Below are 16564 nucleotides of genomic sequence, written 5' to 3'. Positions count from 1 at the left end.
GCCGGCTGGAACACTCACGTCTATCACCCGGGCCAGAAATAAAAAAAAATGCACTGCTTTGTCTGGCTGTTTGGTTTTTAATGGACCATGGAGATCGTTTTTACAATTTAAGTATTTGCATCTACATTAAACCTTATTAAGAATTAATCTCAATAAACAACATCCTGCTTCAGACAAACAAACGGAAAAACAGCTACACACACATCACAGGATGTTAAATAAAATCCTCGACATGCAAGGAGTTATAGATTTATTTGGATGTATGATATGTCTGTTGTTTCAACATTGTATAAATGAAGTTAAACTGTCAAAGGTGAATATCCTGAGTGTCCAAGACTATGCTCTAAATTCAGCAAACACACAGCTGCTTCTCTAATTCCTGGGTTTTGTGTTGCTAGCCTGGATCGATACTTTTTTAACCCTTGTGTTTTGTTAACTTTCTGTATACACCACTTATCCTAAGGGTGAAAAATGATCCATTATGACTATTTGCGAGAAGAAACAACCTAATTCATTCAGTCATTCACCACAAACTTTCTGAATATCGAGGTTTTAGTCAGTTTAATCAGTGGAATCTACTCGTTTTATTACAACACATCATAATAGGTTTAAAGTAGGGGTTAATTGTAATTTATTTATTATTTTTATTGCTAAAAAGAATACTGCATAGGTGTAAACATATATTTTTTATGCATGCAGGGTTTTTATGGTTGCTGTGGTATGAGAATATTTTATAGCTGCCATTTTTGAGCCAGCCTCAAGTGGCCACTCAAGGAACTGCAGTGTTTGGCTTCACTTTCAGCCTCTGAGGTTTCCACTGGATTTGAACACACAGTTGTGTTAATCTTTGGAGTTTGGTTTTGTGGCCTGAGCATAATAAATACATTGCTATTATTACTGCCTAATTAAATGAACAAAAATGCAAATATCAGAGAAAATAAGCTTACTTCCACTGTCATTACATAATGCGTTTTAACATTTCCAGTTCAGTGAGACGAGGAAGGAAAAATAAAATTTATTTTGACCTCACTGAAATGCATTAGTTGTTCAAAGCCTCTGAGCCCACTCACTTTGTGTTTTGAAGGTCAAAGGGCTGAATTTGGTTGAAAAGTTCATCAAGGTTCCAAAAAGCATTCACTGCTCTCAGTGTCAGAAGTACAGTTGAGGGTGCATGTTTGCTGTACAGACTGTAAAGTTCTCTGAGGCACATTTGTGATTTGGGGATGGGAAAACAAAATTTAATTTTATTGAAAGGAATTAAAATATAGTTGGTAAAATGTGGATACAATCATGGTTATTCTGAATAGAACCGACCCAACTTTTGACCAGAAAATCACCAAATAATAGCTTGTTGAAAGATTTCGTTAATATTTTATATATTATGGTCCATGTCAGCATCTCAACTCAGATTTAGGAGTCAGCGCTTCTTCTGTTTGTTGTTATGGAGCAGATGTAAAAGACAGTTGGGGGTTAAATGTCTTGCCTGAGGCTGCTGCCACCTACTGTAACTCATGAGTTCAGGTTATGGCCCAGTCATGCAAAAAGTCTCTGGGAACTGAACCACAGAGCAGCAGAAAACAAAACACAGACAGTCAGAAAAAAAAATTACCTGAAGAAGGTGACAAAAAACTGCACCAGGTCCATGATGCTGTTGTGCTGAGAGAAAGCAATCTGTTGGAAAAGGGAAAGAAAAAAATACATAAATACTGTTAATACATACTACAAATTACAAAATATGTGGTCCACATGTAATGGGGGAAAAAAGCACCTAAAATACAGAAAAAGACACTCATGGACATTTTCTTGTGCTGCAAATGATTACATTAAAGATGTTTATAAACACAATGGTGCTTTATTTTAATTATGATCAGATGAGAAAGAGTTTAAATGTAGGTTTTCAGTTTATGCTATATCTGATTTTTTTTTCTCTTTTCTGCATAAACATGAAAAAAAACATGGTATTTCCCAGAGCCTATAACACAACTTCTTCAAAAGTAGCAAATCCTCAATCAAAATATTTGCATATTAGCATATTTTTGCTCAATATATTGATTATCTTTTAAGTGTGCATGCATGAATGTCTGTGCTCTCTTCTTTCTTCCTTGACATATTTGATAATAATTACATAAAAGAAGCAAAATCACATATCATAAGTGCATACTTCCAGTTCAATCTGATGCAAACAACTAATTATTAAGCCGGGAAGGCAATACTACCATTAAAACCGGGAGAGATGTTGCGTTATTCTACCAGATACGTCGTTTTGTAGTATTTGTAGTTTTTTCCACCTATTTTCGGTCTCTTGGCCAATGAAATGCATCAGAATACATGTGGGAGTGTCGCAATGCATCATGGGACTTTTCCAGAACTGAAATCATGGTGGAAGACGACTATAGCGGAGGGAGCTCAGATATAACAGCGATAAGCTCTCAAATACTTTTTGAATTTAATTTCTATCTGCTACAGAGGCTGAAAAATCGATTAGATTAGATTGAAGAGTTGACACTTCTGTTGAATTTCCAGAAAAACTTTTTAGAAAAAGGTTTTAGGAGGTTAATTTAAAATCGCCCAGAGGTTTTACAGGCATTTTTTACAGGCATTTTAGGCCTAAATGGGTTAATATTTTCTGTTTCACGAGTACCAAACAAAAAATGAGTAAATGTGTCGGAACCAGTTCTGTTTCCAGACTCAATTATGTAACTCTGTCTACTTCCACACAGCAGAGAAAAGCTGATGGTTATCCTGGTAAATAAAATAGATTTAAAATAAACAATTACATCTTAAACTGGTAGGGAAGGTATTGTTGTATTCTATATCTGCAGTGGAGATGCAGTTTTGCCCAAAGCAACCAAAACACTCTGACAATACATTCTAGATCTTATGTAACGCTGCAAACATGTGTTGCAGAGCATCATGTGAAACTGATGCAACAACTGTGGAGGAACATCTTTCTTACCTACGGCCAATGTTCAGACCTCTTACATAAGGCCAACATATTTATTTGTGCCAAATACATTCTCACATGTTCTTCCTTTCTCTCCCTCTCTCTCTCACACACACACACACACACACACACACACACACACACACACACACACACATACAATGCCAGCCACCTCCCATATGGTTTGTTATGAGATTAGCCTGTGAGAAAAGGCTGCTGGCCTTTTGTGCGCTCCAGTATTCTGCAGCACTTTGTTCAATTGAACCCTGACAAACCAACTGGATGCTACAGCACCACTAAACCCACTCACTGCACCATCCATCATCATGTTTCCTGTGCAGGATGCTGGATGCTGGTGCAGTGTGTGGCCCTCTGCTGTCCCGAGCCACACTTCGACTACAAGTTGACTCAGACGTCATGCGGATTATTTTTGAAGGGTCAATTCACACAAATTGCACAAAAGAAACTTTTTTTTTTTGCCATTTAGGAGAATCGAAAACGATAATAAAGGACCTTCGTACATGCAGCAAAATGATAAACGGCGATGCAGAGTTTAAATGGAGGACTTTCACCCAGGAACGGGATTCGTGTCCCATATGAAAACAAAACTAAATTACTTTTTACGTAACTTTTGTTGTAAAATGTGTCCCATGTCACCCTCATAACTACTTCACTTGTGGCATTTACATCATTTATTTGTTTATAACTATGGAAGAAATATCCTGTCTTTTTTCAGGAGCGTAGATTTTCAGTTTGAGAGCATTATTTTATTCCTTTTCAGTGAAACAGCTCCTTCTCATGCTCACATTTTGTGCTCGCACTCAGATTTCTGCTGATTTCTTTCAAAATGTTTGCTTGAACTTAAAAATCACATGCTAGTTCTGCTAGTGTTTAGTCACTGAGACAGTTTCTGGTTTGAAATGCTGCCGTCTTATTAGATACTATATTCTGTCACTCTGGATAATCCACAGACCTTACTATCATCAGTTTCTACTGTATTTCTTGGTGGTTTAAAGTGAGGTCTGTGACTAGACTGAGTCACCAGAAAGTTTCTGGAAAGTAATCTTTCTTATGTTTCTCATTGGCAATTCAATTTATATTTTTGTATAAATCTGACCTCACTGTTGTTGCTGCTGCTAATCTTGGCCAGGACGTTCTTGCAAAAGAGATTTTTAATCTCTCTGAGGGTCCAATGAAACATTTAACTCAATCAATCGTATAGTGGCTACAGGATTTCAATGGTATGGTATTTTCCCAGTATGACACCATCCTACAATGTAAAACATTACTCAATTATAAGTATTAGTAGCATTAACCCAGAAGGAAAAACCAAAAGGTTTTTTTTCAGCAGAACAAACATTCTTTTAGTGAGTGTAGCCAGTCTCTTGTTTAAAACTGTAGATCAAATATAGATTTTTACAGTAGATAAACAAATGGCTTGATAACAATCCATTTTATGGTATATTTTGAAATTGCAATATGTGGCTTAGGCAAAAATCCCAGAGAGGGATATCTGAAACAACCAAAACTATTTGCATAAATAAATGGAACAAGGGTAAATAAAATATGTCTTTGGTAAGGTTTGATATAGAAGTACACATATTCATCCTCAACATAAAACTTATTAGCAGCATACTGGCTACTTTATTAGTCATTTTATTGATATTTTAATGCATTATTCTGCAAATAAATAAAAAAAACAATCAACTATTTGTATGGAACTACCACCTTATGAGGCACAAAATGAGAAAATATGTTAAGACCATAATCATGTACAATAATTTCTTATTTTTTATCAATAAGCAGTCTTTCTTATTCAGATGAACTGAAGTTAAAGTGAAAGTGTGTGTTTTAAAGTGAACTTGTGTTTATCATGCAGACTAATTAAAGGGACATATAGCATGTGAAAACCACACAAATTATACTGTAAATTGCACCACTCAAGTAAAATAAATAAATAAATAAATAAAAGTGTTAAACATATTTCCAGTAGTTTCATCAGCGTACACACCCACGCATTCCCATCACCTCTCACCTCGTGTCATCCCTCAGATTCTACCTCTGCAACCTGTCTCCATCAGCAGCTGTGAGTGTTTACTGTGTGTGTGCGCCTGTTTGTGTGTCTCACAGTGTGTGAGATGCATCCTGCTGCTTCTGAGCAGAGCTTTGGCCCTCAGCTATGAAAACTCCTAAAAAAGCCATTGTGGTCCGTGTACAAACTCCCTCATGTTAAGAGGATTATTTATTTCAGACATAATTGATTTTCCATTCACTTTAGTGCCCTGTAGGTAGAAAACAGAGCTTTGTGTTGGAAGGATCACAGCCTCCTGATGCCTCGCTCCTACACACTCGGAGGAAGATGTGAATTCTGAGAGAGATTCACTCTAATGTTGGCTGCTGGCACCCGACTGGACAAAAGCAGGTCTGCTCAGTCCCAGTCACACACACATTGTTCATCTGTTCTTGAACTCCACGAAAGATGCCTTTCAACAAAACAATTTTACACTTTTTGCTACAGTGATGGTAATTCATATACAGTACATAACATCTGTTATTTCATTTTTTATTTGAAAAATATTCTGTGAATAAATTAGGGGCGGGACTTTAACGCGTTATTAAGATGAATTAATTAAACAAAAATTAACAAGTTAAAAAAGTTGACGCATTTTAATCGCACTTATTTTTGCACCGTGGAACGTTTCTCACTGGATGAGTTTCAGGCGGACCGATTATACTGGAGCACCAACTAGCGTTCATGAGTTCAGACAACAACAAACCACAGTGGTTTTGTGATATAAATTCATAGAAACTGCAGCCTTTTTTACAACTGGGAACAGTGAATGTATGTATAATGACGTGTGTGCTATTTTAAAGAAGCTACGCTCTGTACCCTAAGTCACGAAACGCTCATATGAGTCGTGATGGGTGATGCTGACAAACGGTCTATTCTGTCATTTAGGTTGGAGATCTTGTTGAAAATGCAGCATCAATCTTTCATATAATGTGGTCTTTCCTTTTGGGCGTACAGTATGTCTCTAACTCAGCTGGTTAGTGTGTAATAACCAGAGAATGCTCCTTAACATGAACACAGTAATACTGTAATCTGTATTAGTAATACTGGAATATTGTATTGAGAAAAATAGTGAAATATTAGTGTGCATGTGAATGTAGTCATTGGCTGCACCTGCGGTACAGGACATCAGTTGTAACACTTTGTTGTTTACTCGTCTACCAATGTCAAGTCTTTCTCTTCGGTGGAAAACTAACTTCAGGACCTAATACGTTCCTAATAATGAGGCTGCAATTTAACTTTAGACGTCTTCAAGTGTGTCTCAGTGAGCTGTTTCATAAGGAATCAGCCGTCAGGCAGTCCTGCACTCGTTGATTCATTTACATTTCTGTGTTAAGAGGTGAATAGTCTTATATTTCAGTTTAATTGGCTTTAAAAAAAAGACTCAAAGTCTTGCATTTTCCTTTATGAAACTTTCAGACAGCGTGAAAGGGGAACAGCTGAGGCCACCAATGTGCAAATTAGCATCTGACATCACCTCTTCCTTGTGACAGGTGGGCTGCCTGAGATCCGTTTTAAATGTGTAAAATCCCTGAGCAGCACTGCAGCTAACACAGTCTAAAAGTATAAAAACACTGATCACAGGAATCATAATACATTTGACAGCAATATACTTCAAGCATGTTCGACATGGGGATAGCTTTAAATGGCCCTAATAGCTGGAAAGGCTATGTCTTTGTCTTTGGTGAATCCTCTGAGACTAGTCGGGAGGGGAAGAGGGAAAGAAATGGGGCAGAATGGGCTTAAGAGGTTTACCGGCATTTGTGCAGCAGGTAAAACGGCCTGACAGTGAAAAACCTGCAGGAAAGCTGATTTCGGTCCAGAGGGACGCAGCATTAATACAGGCATCAGGGAGAAAAGAGCCTGGCTCTGCATTCATGCTTCCAATGCAGCAATTTACATCATTATCCCCTGACAATATAAGATGTATTATGAATGTACACACACAGAAAAGAAAAACATACATGCACACATACTGACAGAAAATGGATAAACATGCTAATGCCGTGAAAAAATACATTCATTCATTCAGAGAACAGACACGAAATACAAACATGCTCAGTGGGCAAATTGTACCATTATACTTTATATAGTAATTTCACACATACTCAAACATTCCTGCTAATTTATCTCTCATACACACTTTCCTGTCCCACACCAACTCCAGCCAACAGCCATCATTTAAATTTACAACAACTGCAGTCGTTAAACACAACTATAATCAATAAGCTGTTTAGACCACACCCTTGCTTTCTGACCCACACCACTGCAGAGCCAAAAACACACATGTCTGACACAGCTACACACACACGCACAACATGTAAAACCTAGTGCAATTCTATTCTAATAGTCCTGAAAAATATGCAAACCTTGCACTCCCCCACCCCCCACGAAAAAAATGGCCCAATAGACCACTATGCAGCTTATTGCCACCGAGATTTGTTTTTTTGTGAGGTGGCGACCTCTAGTGGCCATAGTAAAGATGACAGGAGTAAAGGAGGAAGTCAGATGACATAGTATAAAGCAGGGCTGGGTATCAAGGTACCTCGTGATATGATACCAACATGATATTTTGGGCATGATAACGATAATATAACGATACAGCGATTCTGCGATAATCGATGTATTGCAAGAAATTTCATCCACGATACATCACGATATCTATGTCACTGAAGAAATTCTGAATTTATTGACTGCACTGAGTCCATTTCACAGGAATTACAAAACATTGTCAATCAATCTCACATGAATGACAGCCAAGTAAAACAACATGTATACTGCACAGTAGAGGTGGGAATCACCAGAGGCCCAACGATATGATTTCATACCGATACTTGAATCATAGGGGCGAGATTAAAGTCGACAATATTTCTCGCTGCGTTAAAAATCAGTCTTGCGAGATTTGTGAGTTATCAACCTATTTGTGACCTGTGGGGGCAGTAAAATGAAAAGAAGAAGAGGAGAAGGAGGGAAAGCAGCAAGCAGCCAGAATGACGTCGCAGAGGCTCGTTAAGAAGCGTAAGAACGAATTGAAGAGGAACAGTCCTCCTGCAGCAGTCTCTCCCAGCTGCAGAGCCGGAGTCTGCAAATTGCTAACAGTTAGCTCTGTAGCAGTACAGTGTGTATGTGCTGCTGCTGCAGGAGGTGTTCACTTAGCGATCTCTGTTTGTTTACAACAAGTACTGTGTGCACAGTTAGCGATGCAGGTTAATTCAAGATCGCTATGTTTATGATAATTAGCCATGCTAATGGTGGCCACAGTTGCGTCTCCCGTGTTTAATATGTTGTGTATGTGATCACGGATCACTTTCGAAACTGTTGCTAAGCGATTACCAAACGTCATCTCCGGGGTCTCATTAATCCCTCTGGGGGATTTTATTTTTTTATTGTTCTTATTTTAGCTTTTATAAATTTTAATTTTAGTTTTAATTTGTGGAAGAAGAAGTTTATTAAAGCTCATGCTTACATCATGCATGTAAAGAGTTATAATAAAACATTTCAAAATGCATGTGCAACTCGGTTAAATAAAAGTCTCTTGGTCCAGTCATTGTCATTGTAGTTTTCTTAAAATCGGCCATGAATCGATATAATATCACCACGCAAAATATGGTGATACTATACTGTATCGATTTTTTCCCCCACCTCTAGTATAAAGAGCAACAAAGGACGGAGATCAGAATGGATGGACGGATTAAACAAGCAAAGGACTTTGACCCAGGAGATCACTTTTCGTGTCCCATGTGAAGCCAAAAGTGTCTTATTTTAATTAACGGATATAGGCTAAGTTATATAACTTAAATTAGATAACAAACCAAGGACTTCATTAACTAACCAAGCAAGTAGTTTTGTTTCAGTTCACATAATTGACGTCATGTTTATAACTGCAACTGTTTCACAATGTGCAACTGTAGCTAGTAATCTCCACTGGTCGTACAGGATATCAATTTGGGATTCATTGACAAACATACTATTGTGTCGTTTAGGTACCAGAACGTGCTGTATATTTGTAGTGAATAATGTTTAATTCCTGCTGAGATGGTGTCATAGAGGTGGTAAATCTATCGTATGTGACCTGTAACAGGTATGGTTTTTCTTTATCTGCCAAAACAAATTAAATTCTGCCTCTTTTGTCTGCTCTGTTTCAAACAGAAGAGGCAGTCAAAGGTTTAACTAGTGCTGGTGAAGAAGTGTGAAAAAGGTTGTGAAAGCACTCCTAGTATTCTGTGAATAGCTCAGAGGCACTAGTGCCACTAGGGTCATTCAAATAAAGTTTTTCGTTCTAAGTTTAAGAAGGTTTGCAAGTTTTTACAATCATCTGAGTCATGAGAGGTTTTCAGGAAACCGGATCAATACACTGAAGAAGTGTGAGCCACCTGTTCTCCCTGAGATGATTGAAATGTATCCTTCAGTCTATTCACCTCCAAGATTTAACTGACTGCAGTGTTAGACAGATGCATGTCACTAATGTAATAAACCAAGTGTTTAATGTGGAGACTGGAGCGTCTGACTGTAACTGCTGACAGAGCTGCAACTGGAGAAATACTGCAGGGAAGACAGGGTCAGAAAAGATGGGAATTTAGGATTTACAAACAAATGTAGCAAGAAATAATGTTCAGATTATAGTAGCAGCTGTATTCCTTTTTCTATGCCATATAATTGTTTAGAGATCAGGGGTCAGCTGACTGCTCAGAGGGAATATTTTTGTAATCTTGAAGCGAGAGCTGCAATTACCTCAGGAGAGAGTGTGAGGACAAGGGGAGAGGAGTGAGGGGGGAGACAAAGCTGAGAGATGAGAGGAACAGGAAAGACGTAGAAAGGACTCAGAGGACCACTGCTCCACAGTCGGGTCATTACTGAGGGCCGACGGTGGCCCTCTGGGTACAAGCCCAGCAGCTGTGACAGCAGTGGGCTGCCTTTTATTTCCCTAACCCTGAACCAAAGGCTGCTTGTTAAAACCTGGAATGAAAGAAAGTGTTTGGCTAATCAATAAAGGAGTGGGGGGGGGGGGGGGGGGGTGAGAAGAGAAGAGAAGCTGAGGTAGAAGATGGAAGGAGAACTGAGACCATGAGGGGACGATGGTGGTTATGATAATCAGTATAATTTGTTTGTTTTTTTGCGATTCTATTGTTTTTGATTCCCACTTTAGAACAGACTGTCTCTCCTCAAAACGACAACATTTGTACAGGCTGCAAAATATGACTCACATTTACATTTTAGACTGTCATCTTGCTGACTAGTAGTAATAATAAGAAGATTACTTTATTAATCCCACAATGGGGAAATTCAACCTCTGCACATAACCCATCCTTTTTTACACACAAGTAGGTTAGGTACCTTGCTCGAGGGCACTTCAGTCCTAGACCTGTATATTTAATAGCGGTGTGAACCTTTTCACATGGTTTTTGGTGATGTAATTTGGTTTTCTTGGATTTTTCTCTGTGTGAAGAGAAACTGAACCAAGGAAAAAACACCCCAAGTTAACAAACTCATCATCTCATCTGGACCAGAGTGTGAAAATGCTCTGAATCCTCATCTATGTATGGATCCAGTATGTGCTGGAATTTGGATTTGTACTTTGAAATCTTGTCTGGTGAAGAAGCAATGTGCCGTTAAAAGTCACATATGTCCCCTTTTGGGCGGTGGATCACAAACAAACTCATCAGATAAAAAGTAATAAGAAGCTGCACACCTGCAACAAAAAACAAGTAACTTCACCGTGAGTTCAAAGCCTACTGTCTATTTTTGTAATATTTTTTAATCCTTAAAAACCGTCACTGATGTTCAGCATCTTTCCTGATGCAATGATGTTGAATTCCCCCATGTCTCTTTTATTATTTTATTATCTGACTAGCAGATGCAAAGTGCGAATATGTGTAACAGTTTCATCAAAACAGTAATCTGGGTGTTTCAGTTACAAATTACAAGTGATTCTTTCAAATTAGCCTTTTTTATCTGCAAATTATGTAATTAATTCCCTGAATTTTATTATTTATTTATGATTAATTCTCACAAACAAATAACTCTCAACCTACAGATATGAAATTATGCCATAGCAGTAGTTAATTTTCCTCCTCGCTTCACTGTTATGAAGAATAGCAAGACACTTTAACAAGGAAAAAAAACGATTGCAAACACAATCTTGTGTTTAACAGGCAGAAGATGAAGAAGTAAATGTGTTCGGAGGACTTCTCATGCTTCATTATGACTCGGGGAGGTTTGTTTTTCCTGTCAAACAGGCTGAAAGTGTTCCAAAGCAGCACAGAGCTGTGATACAGTGAAATCCCCATGCATCATTCACATTTATTGCTTTTATTACTACAGTAAGTTATAATGTTTAGGCCACACATGTTAACTCTATGGAGTCTTGGACTATTTTGTCCATTTTTGAATCCTTTTCATGTCTTTTCGTGTCTTTTTTTGTCATTTTGTGTCTGTTGTGTCTTTTTTTTTGTTATTTTGTGTCTTTTTTTGTCATTTTGTGTCTTTTTTGGTCATTTTGCATCTGTTGTGTCTTTTTTTGGTTAATTTGTGTATTTTTTGTCATTTTGTCTCTTCTTTTGTCATTTTGTGTCTTCTGTGTCTTTTTGGGTCATTTTGTGTCTTTTTCTATTCATTTTGTGTCTTATTTGGTCATTTTGTGTCTGTTGTTGTGTCTTTTTTGGTCATTTTGTCTCTTTTTTTGTCATTCTGTGTCTTTTTTCTAATCTTTTTGTGTCTTTTTCTAGTCATTTTGTGTCTTTTTATGTCTTTTTTTAGTCATTTTGTGTCTTTTTGTGTCTTTTTTGGTCATTTTTGTGTCCTTTTTTGACGTCATGAAGAAGTCGTGCTCCGGCGCTTTCGTGGACTCCAGAGGGTTAACATCAGTATGTTATATGTACATGTGATTGTTCCAGAGAGGAAGATATGTTTTCCACACACATTTCTTCAGTATGTATATTCATGAGGACCTAATGACCAAAGTGAGGCAGTTGCCAAGTGCCGCCTCCACCTACATGGTATGCAGATGAGCCCAGCTCTGCCATATGTGTGCACTTGTTAGGAGAGCTCACAGATGCAGATCCTTTTAACAGATGCTTAAGACCAACTCCTGCATCAATCTGCAGCTCAAACAGCAGCAACAGACTGCAGTGAAAACACCACCACTGATACTGCCCCTTCACCTGTCGCTTATTAGACAGATTTTCATTTTGTTTCAGCTCTGTTCACTGTAAGTCTTCCATGTTGTCATGTACAATTCTATCAGTTGTTATCAATAACTAACTAAAGAACCTGTTTTAAATGTTATCTCACCATTTGCTGGCATTATCAATTATCATTCCTATCACTATGGGCAAATATGGGCATGCTCCACCTACTAGTAGGTGGAGCAGGTTGTTATTAGTCCATTCAAAGGAAGATCGATAAAAATGTCACATTCAGTTAAGATGCTGCAGTTTTATATGTTTTACTCTACAAACATCTTCTCTTAAGGTAGGGCAAACTGTTCCGAGTTAGGCGTTATAAAATAGAGTTTGAAAAGTTAAATAAATCTGCATAGTTGTTGTTCAGGAGATGTTGTTCACCAAGGGTGGTGATGCTTGTAACAAACTTGACACATAGTTGTAAATTACTTTACTTTAACATTGTTAACTTTTGTTCTCACACGGGACACAAACCCCAAAAAGAGGCACAGAAAAAATGATTTGCAGATCATCACAAAGTAGGTTGGGCTAGTGTTGGGAAGTCTTTTTTCTGACTCTCGGAAGGTAAATTGAACTAATCTTTTTTTAAGTAATTTTGTTAATTTAAACTAGTGCAGTGCTGCAGCCCTGTGGCTGAGCTGCCTATTACGTGACGAATGAACGAAGTGCGATCCATTATGAGCGTGAACGAATCGACTCATTTCTGCTGCTCAGCCCACAGCCCTCTGGCTAAGCCTCTACAGCTTTCACATGACAAAGGAACGAGTGATTCAAACTTGAGGACACATAGTTGAGTCGCTAACCAATCATTTCTGTTTCCTGTCCTGACTGAGTTCATGCAGCTGCCATGTGACGAGGAAACGTACTGCGTGAAAATGAACGAATCGCTCACTGAGATGATTCATCACTCAGCAGTCATAGAAAAGATAAGTTCAAAGTGAACGACCCACCACTAAACTGGACATGAATTTGTACCATCAGCTTCGGGTTTACACCTGACCGCTGTGTCACTTTTGTGGAGCCGAGATGGCTGAGGGCACGGTGGGCAGTCGGTAGCGATGTCGCCTCACAGCTAGGAGGTCCTGGGTTCGATTCCCGCCAGGGCGTTGGAGGCGTGTCCCCACCTCCATGTCTCCAGTGCCCGTGGGGCTGGTTGGCAAAAGGGCCTAGGGAGTTTACATGTTCTCCCCTTGTCCCCCTAGGTTCCCCTTACAGGGACCTCTCACAAAGTGCCTCCCTGATGGGTGGGAAAAGAATCAGTGGAAATAACGTGATCCTCCCACGCGCTATGTCCTGACGGGGAAAGGTGACAAGACGCAGTCTGCTAATGCAGTGGTTCCCAACCTTTTTCTTGAAGGACCCACATTTTTACCATTGGAAACTTTGGCGACCCCCCCATTGTCCATTGCTTCTATGAAGCCAAACTCAATGTGATTTTCATGGTACCCTCTCTTTTTCTTTTTGAGATATTCAGCATTTTTGTCTCCTTGACGATTCACCATTTTTCCATTAGCACTGTGTTTCTGTTGTTAGGTGAGGTTACCGCTAGGTGAGGTTACCGTTAGATGAGGTAACCGCTAGGTGAGGTTACCTGTGTATACTGCAGGAGGGATGTTACACATGTCCTTATTCTCGCGATATAGCCTTTATTTTCAAACTTTTCTATAGTGATTTTTCTATGTAAATAAATGAATAAATGTTTAATGTAGCCCTTATTTACTTGTTTTTGTCCCACTAATGAATTAAATGGTGACTCATCTATATTTAACACATTAGATTTATTACATCTCTTAAAATCAAGAGGACTTCGTGACCCCCTGTGGATCCCTGGCGCCCCCCTGGGGGGGTCGGGCCCCCCCTGTTGGGAATGAGCATGAGTTTAGTTCAGGGCTCTCCCCAAGCTGACAGAGACAAGGTAGTGCCCAGGATCATGCAATAGGCAATTGGCACAGGGTGAAAAATAAAATGGGTTACAAAAACCATGGGATAAAAATGTATTTAAAAAAAAAAAAGTAGGATTGTCTACATACATCTCTTCATTTCAGAACTGTGGAGGAAATGGGATGCAGTGCAAATTAACATGTCAGTTCTGCACACTTTGCCTTGGAATCCACTGATTACTGTGTTTTTTGTCAGATTTCACCATTATGAATTCTACTGAATCCCCACATGAACAGCCTAATTTGTACTGATGTTGCTGCTGACTTCCTGTCCGGTTAAGTGGGCAGCACTCAGCCTTCGCTCCTCTTTCCAGCCTATGGAACATAATACTGCCTTGGTGAGATGCATCAGATACACCCTGCAAGCCCTCTGTGCATGTGTGCATTGCAACTTCTGTTTTAATCCAATAAAAGACACTTTGTCAGTGACATGATCAGAGAGTGTTTGTGTGTTTGTGTGCGTGCCAGATATCTGATTAGGAAAGGCATCCTATTTAATGATGGCAGGCGGAGAGGATAATAAGTGACCGAGCGGCAAATCAAATCAACCGACCAATCATGCCAGCCCCGAGTTCGCCTGCAACAAGATGGCTGCTCACCTCTGACAGAAGGCTTTTAATCAGCTGGCCTATAGGCTGTGATGCATAGAGGGACGGAGCGCGGGAGGCACAACATGCACACAGAGGCAGAAACAAGTTCTTTTTACAGCTGTTCATTTAGATTTAGTGTCTAATGAGTGAAACAAAGGTCTGTTCAGTCAGTCCTGTATTATTGAGATAATGTTTTCTGCCGAAATACAAACAGAGAGGTTCAAATTAGAAACAGTTACGCTCTCAAGTTACGCAATTTCTGGCTAAATTAACAGTTTCCAAACAGAAAGATGAAGAGAGAAACTGGGTCATGTTCCCATAATGTTTGTGAGCTCAATCAATAAAACATGAATTTCTGATGAGAAACAGATCCAGGACAGTCCTAGTTTGTGGAAAAATGGTGTCAAATTAACAAATTACAGTGATGATCTGCATTTGCCTGTGACACATCTTCTATCTGTACATTATTTCGATATTTTTATTCCAACAGTTTACATTGCACATATTATTGCTGCTGTTAGACTTTCAAAGTTGAAGTTCCTCCAAAAATTAACATTTGCTGAATGCTGAATTTAATAAAGTAAATAAAGTCTAAATTTTAAAAGCTTCAAAACTATAGAAAACAATATTCAACAAACACAATATCAAAATTTAATCTGTCTAAAACATTCTTACATTTTTCTTTTCATTTCATTTATTTTCTAGTTTTAAAACCTAAACTTTTTACACTTTAAGAGCCATATACAATTCAGCTTTTACCAAATGCTGAATGTCTCCTTTTTTAGAGGAACTCCAATTATTCAAGTTAAATCAATATAAATCATATGCATTATATGAACTGTTTGAATAATAGATACAAGACATGTCACAGGCGGATGGAACATGAAACAGAGACATTTCTGAGTCCATATTTCCTGTGTGTGAAGTAAACAGCTGGAGGGATGTGAATAACGTCCGGGCTAATGCTGTAACTCACCCTACATACATTTAAACCTGGAACACTCTGGTGAATGTCGTGTCATGATGGCGAGTGCAGGAGAGCGAGGACGGAGGTGCAAGGTCAGCGTGACAGAACCAATCAAAATCTGTTCCAGCAGAGCGACTGATTCCCACACCTCCCCCTGCCTCACAACCAGCCCCGACTCCCCGCTGACGTCAGCACGCCGCCAGGGAAACACTCACCGCTCACATTAGTGCGAGTGCGTATACTGTATGTGTGTGTGTTTATGGGGTTTTTTTACCTTTCTAAGGACACATTTTAGTTTCAAACCTGCTCGGTGGTTAATTCCTCCCAACAGAGAATGAGATGTCTGAAAGCTTTTTCATTGTTTCAACTGCTGATTCAGATTAACTGTTCACATATCAGACTGTTTATCCTTACTGTCTGTCATGTGTTTTTTTACACTCCACTTTGTACTCTGAGCTGTGAAACACTCATATGTGTGGGTGGCTATTGATTGTCATTTAGTTGGAGATTTTGTTGGTAAAAACACTGAGAAGTTTTCTATTAAAAATCTGTTTCTTGGATGTAGTCAGCATGCTAGCACAGCTGCTGCTAACTTTTGCTGAGCTTCTTTCTGTGATAACATGAAATTCAGATATAGGTAGGGTGACCAAGCGTCCTCTTTTGCCCGGACATGTCCTCTTTTTACGTCCTGTCCGGGGCGTCCGGCCGGGTTTTATAAATTCACGAAAATGTCCGGTGTTCACTGTTTTTCATAGGACCAGTACACGTGCACGTAAATTGACCGGCGCTTTGCACACAATTTTGCGAGACGTAATCACCAAGAGGCTGCCTTGTGGGCGGGTCAGCGCCGCGCACACACACAGAGAGAGAG

The 16564-nt window shown here is 39.0% G+C and overlaps 1 protein-coding gene across 1 annotated transcript in view; it reads right to left on the bottom strand.

The window, feature by feature from the left end:
- atrnl1a (attractin-like 1a) overlaps window positions 1–16564 on the bottom strand; it is a 380138-nt gene that overhangs the window by 146209 nt on the left and 217365 nt on the right. Inside the window, exon 26 of the mRNA XM_059359919.1 lies at window positions 1610–1671. Within this exon, the coding sequence (XP_059215902.1) occupies window positions 1610–1671 (62 nt within the window). The remainder of the gene's footprint in view (window positions 1–1609; window positions 1672–16564) is intronic.

The sequence above is a fragment of the Centropristis striata genome, chromosome 20 (assembly GCF_030273125.1).
Source record: "Centropristis striata isolate RG_2023a ecotype Rhode Island chromosome 20, C.striata_1.0, whole genome shotgun sequence".
Taxonomy (NCBI): domain Eukaryota; kingdom Metazoa; phylum Chordata; class Actinopteri; order Perciformes; family Serranidae; genus Centropristis; species Centropristis striata.
The sequence above is the reverse complement of the archived record's forward strand: the minus strand, read 5'-3'. Positions and strand labels throughout refer to the sequence as shown.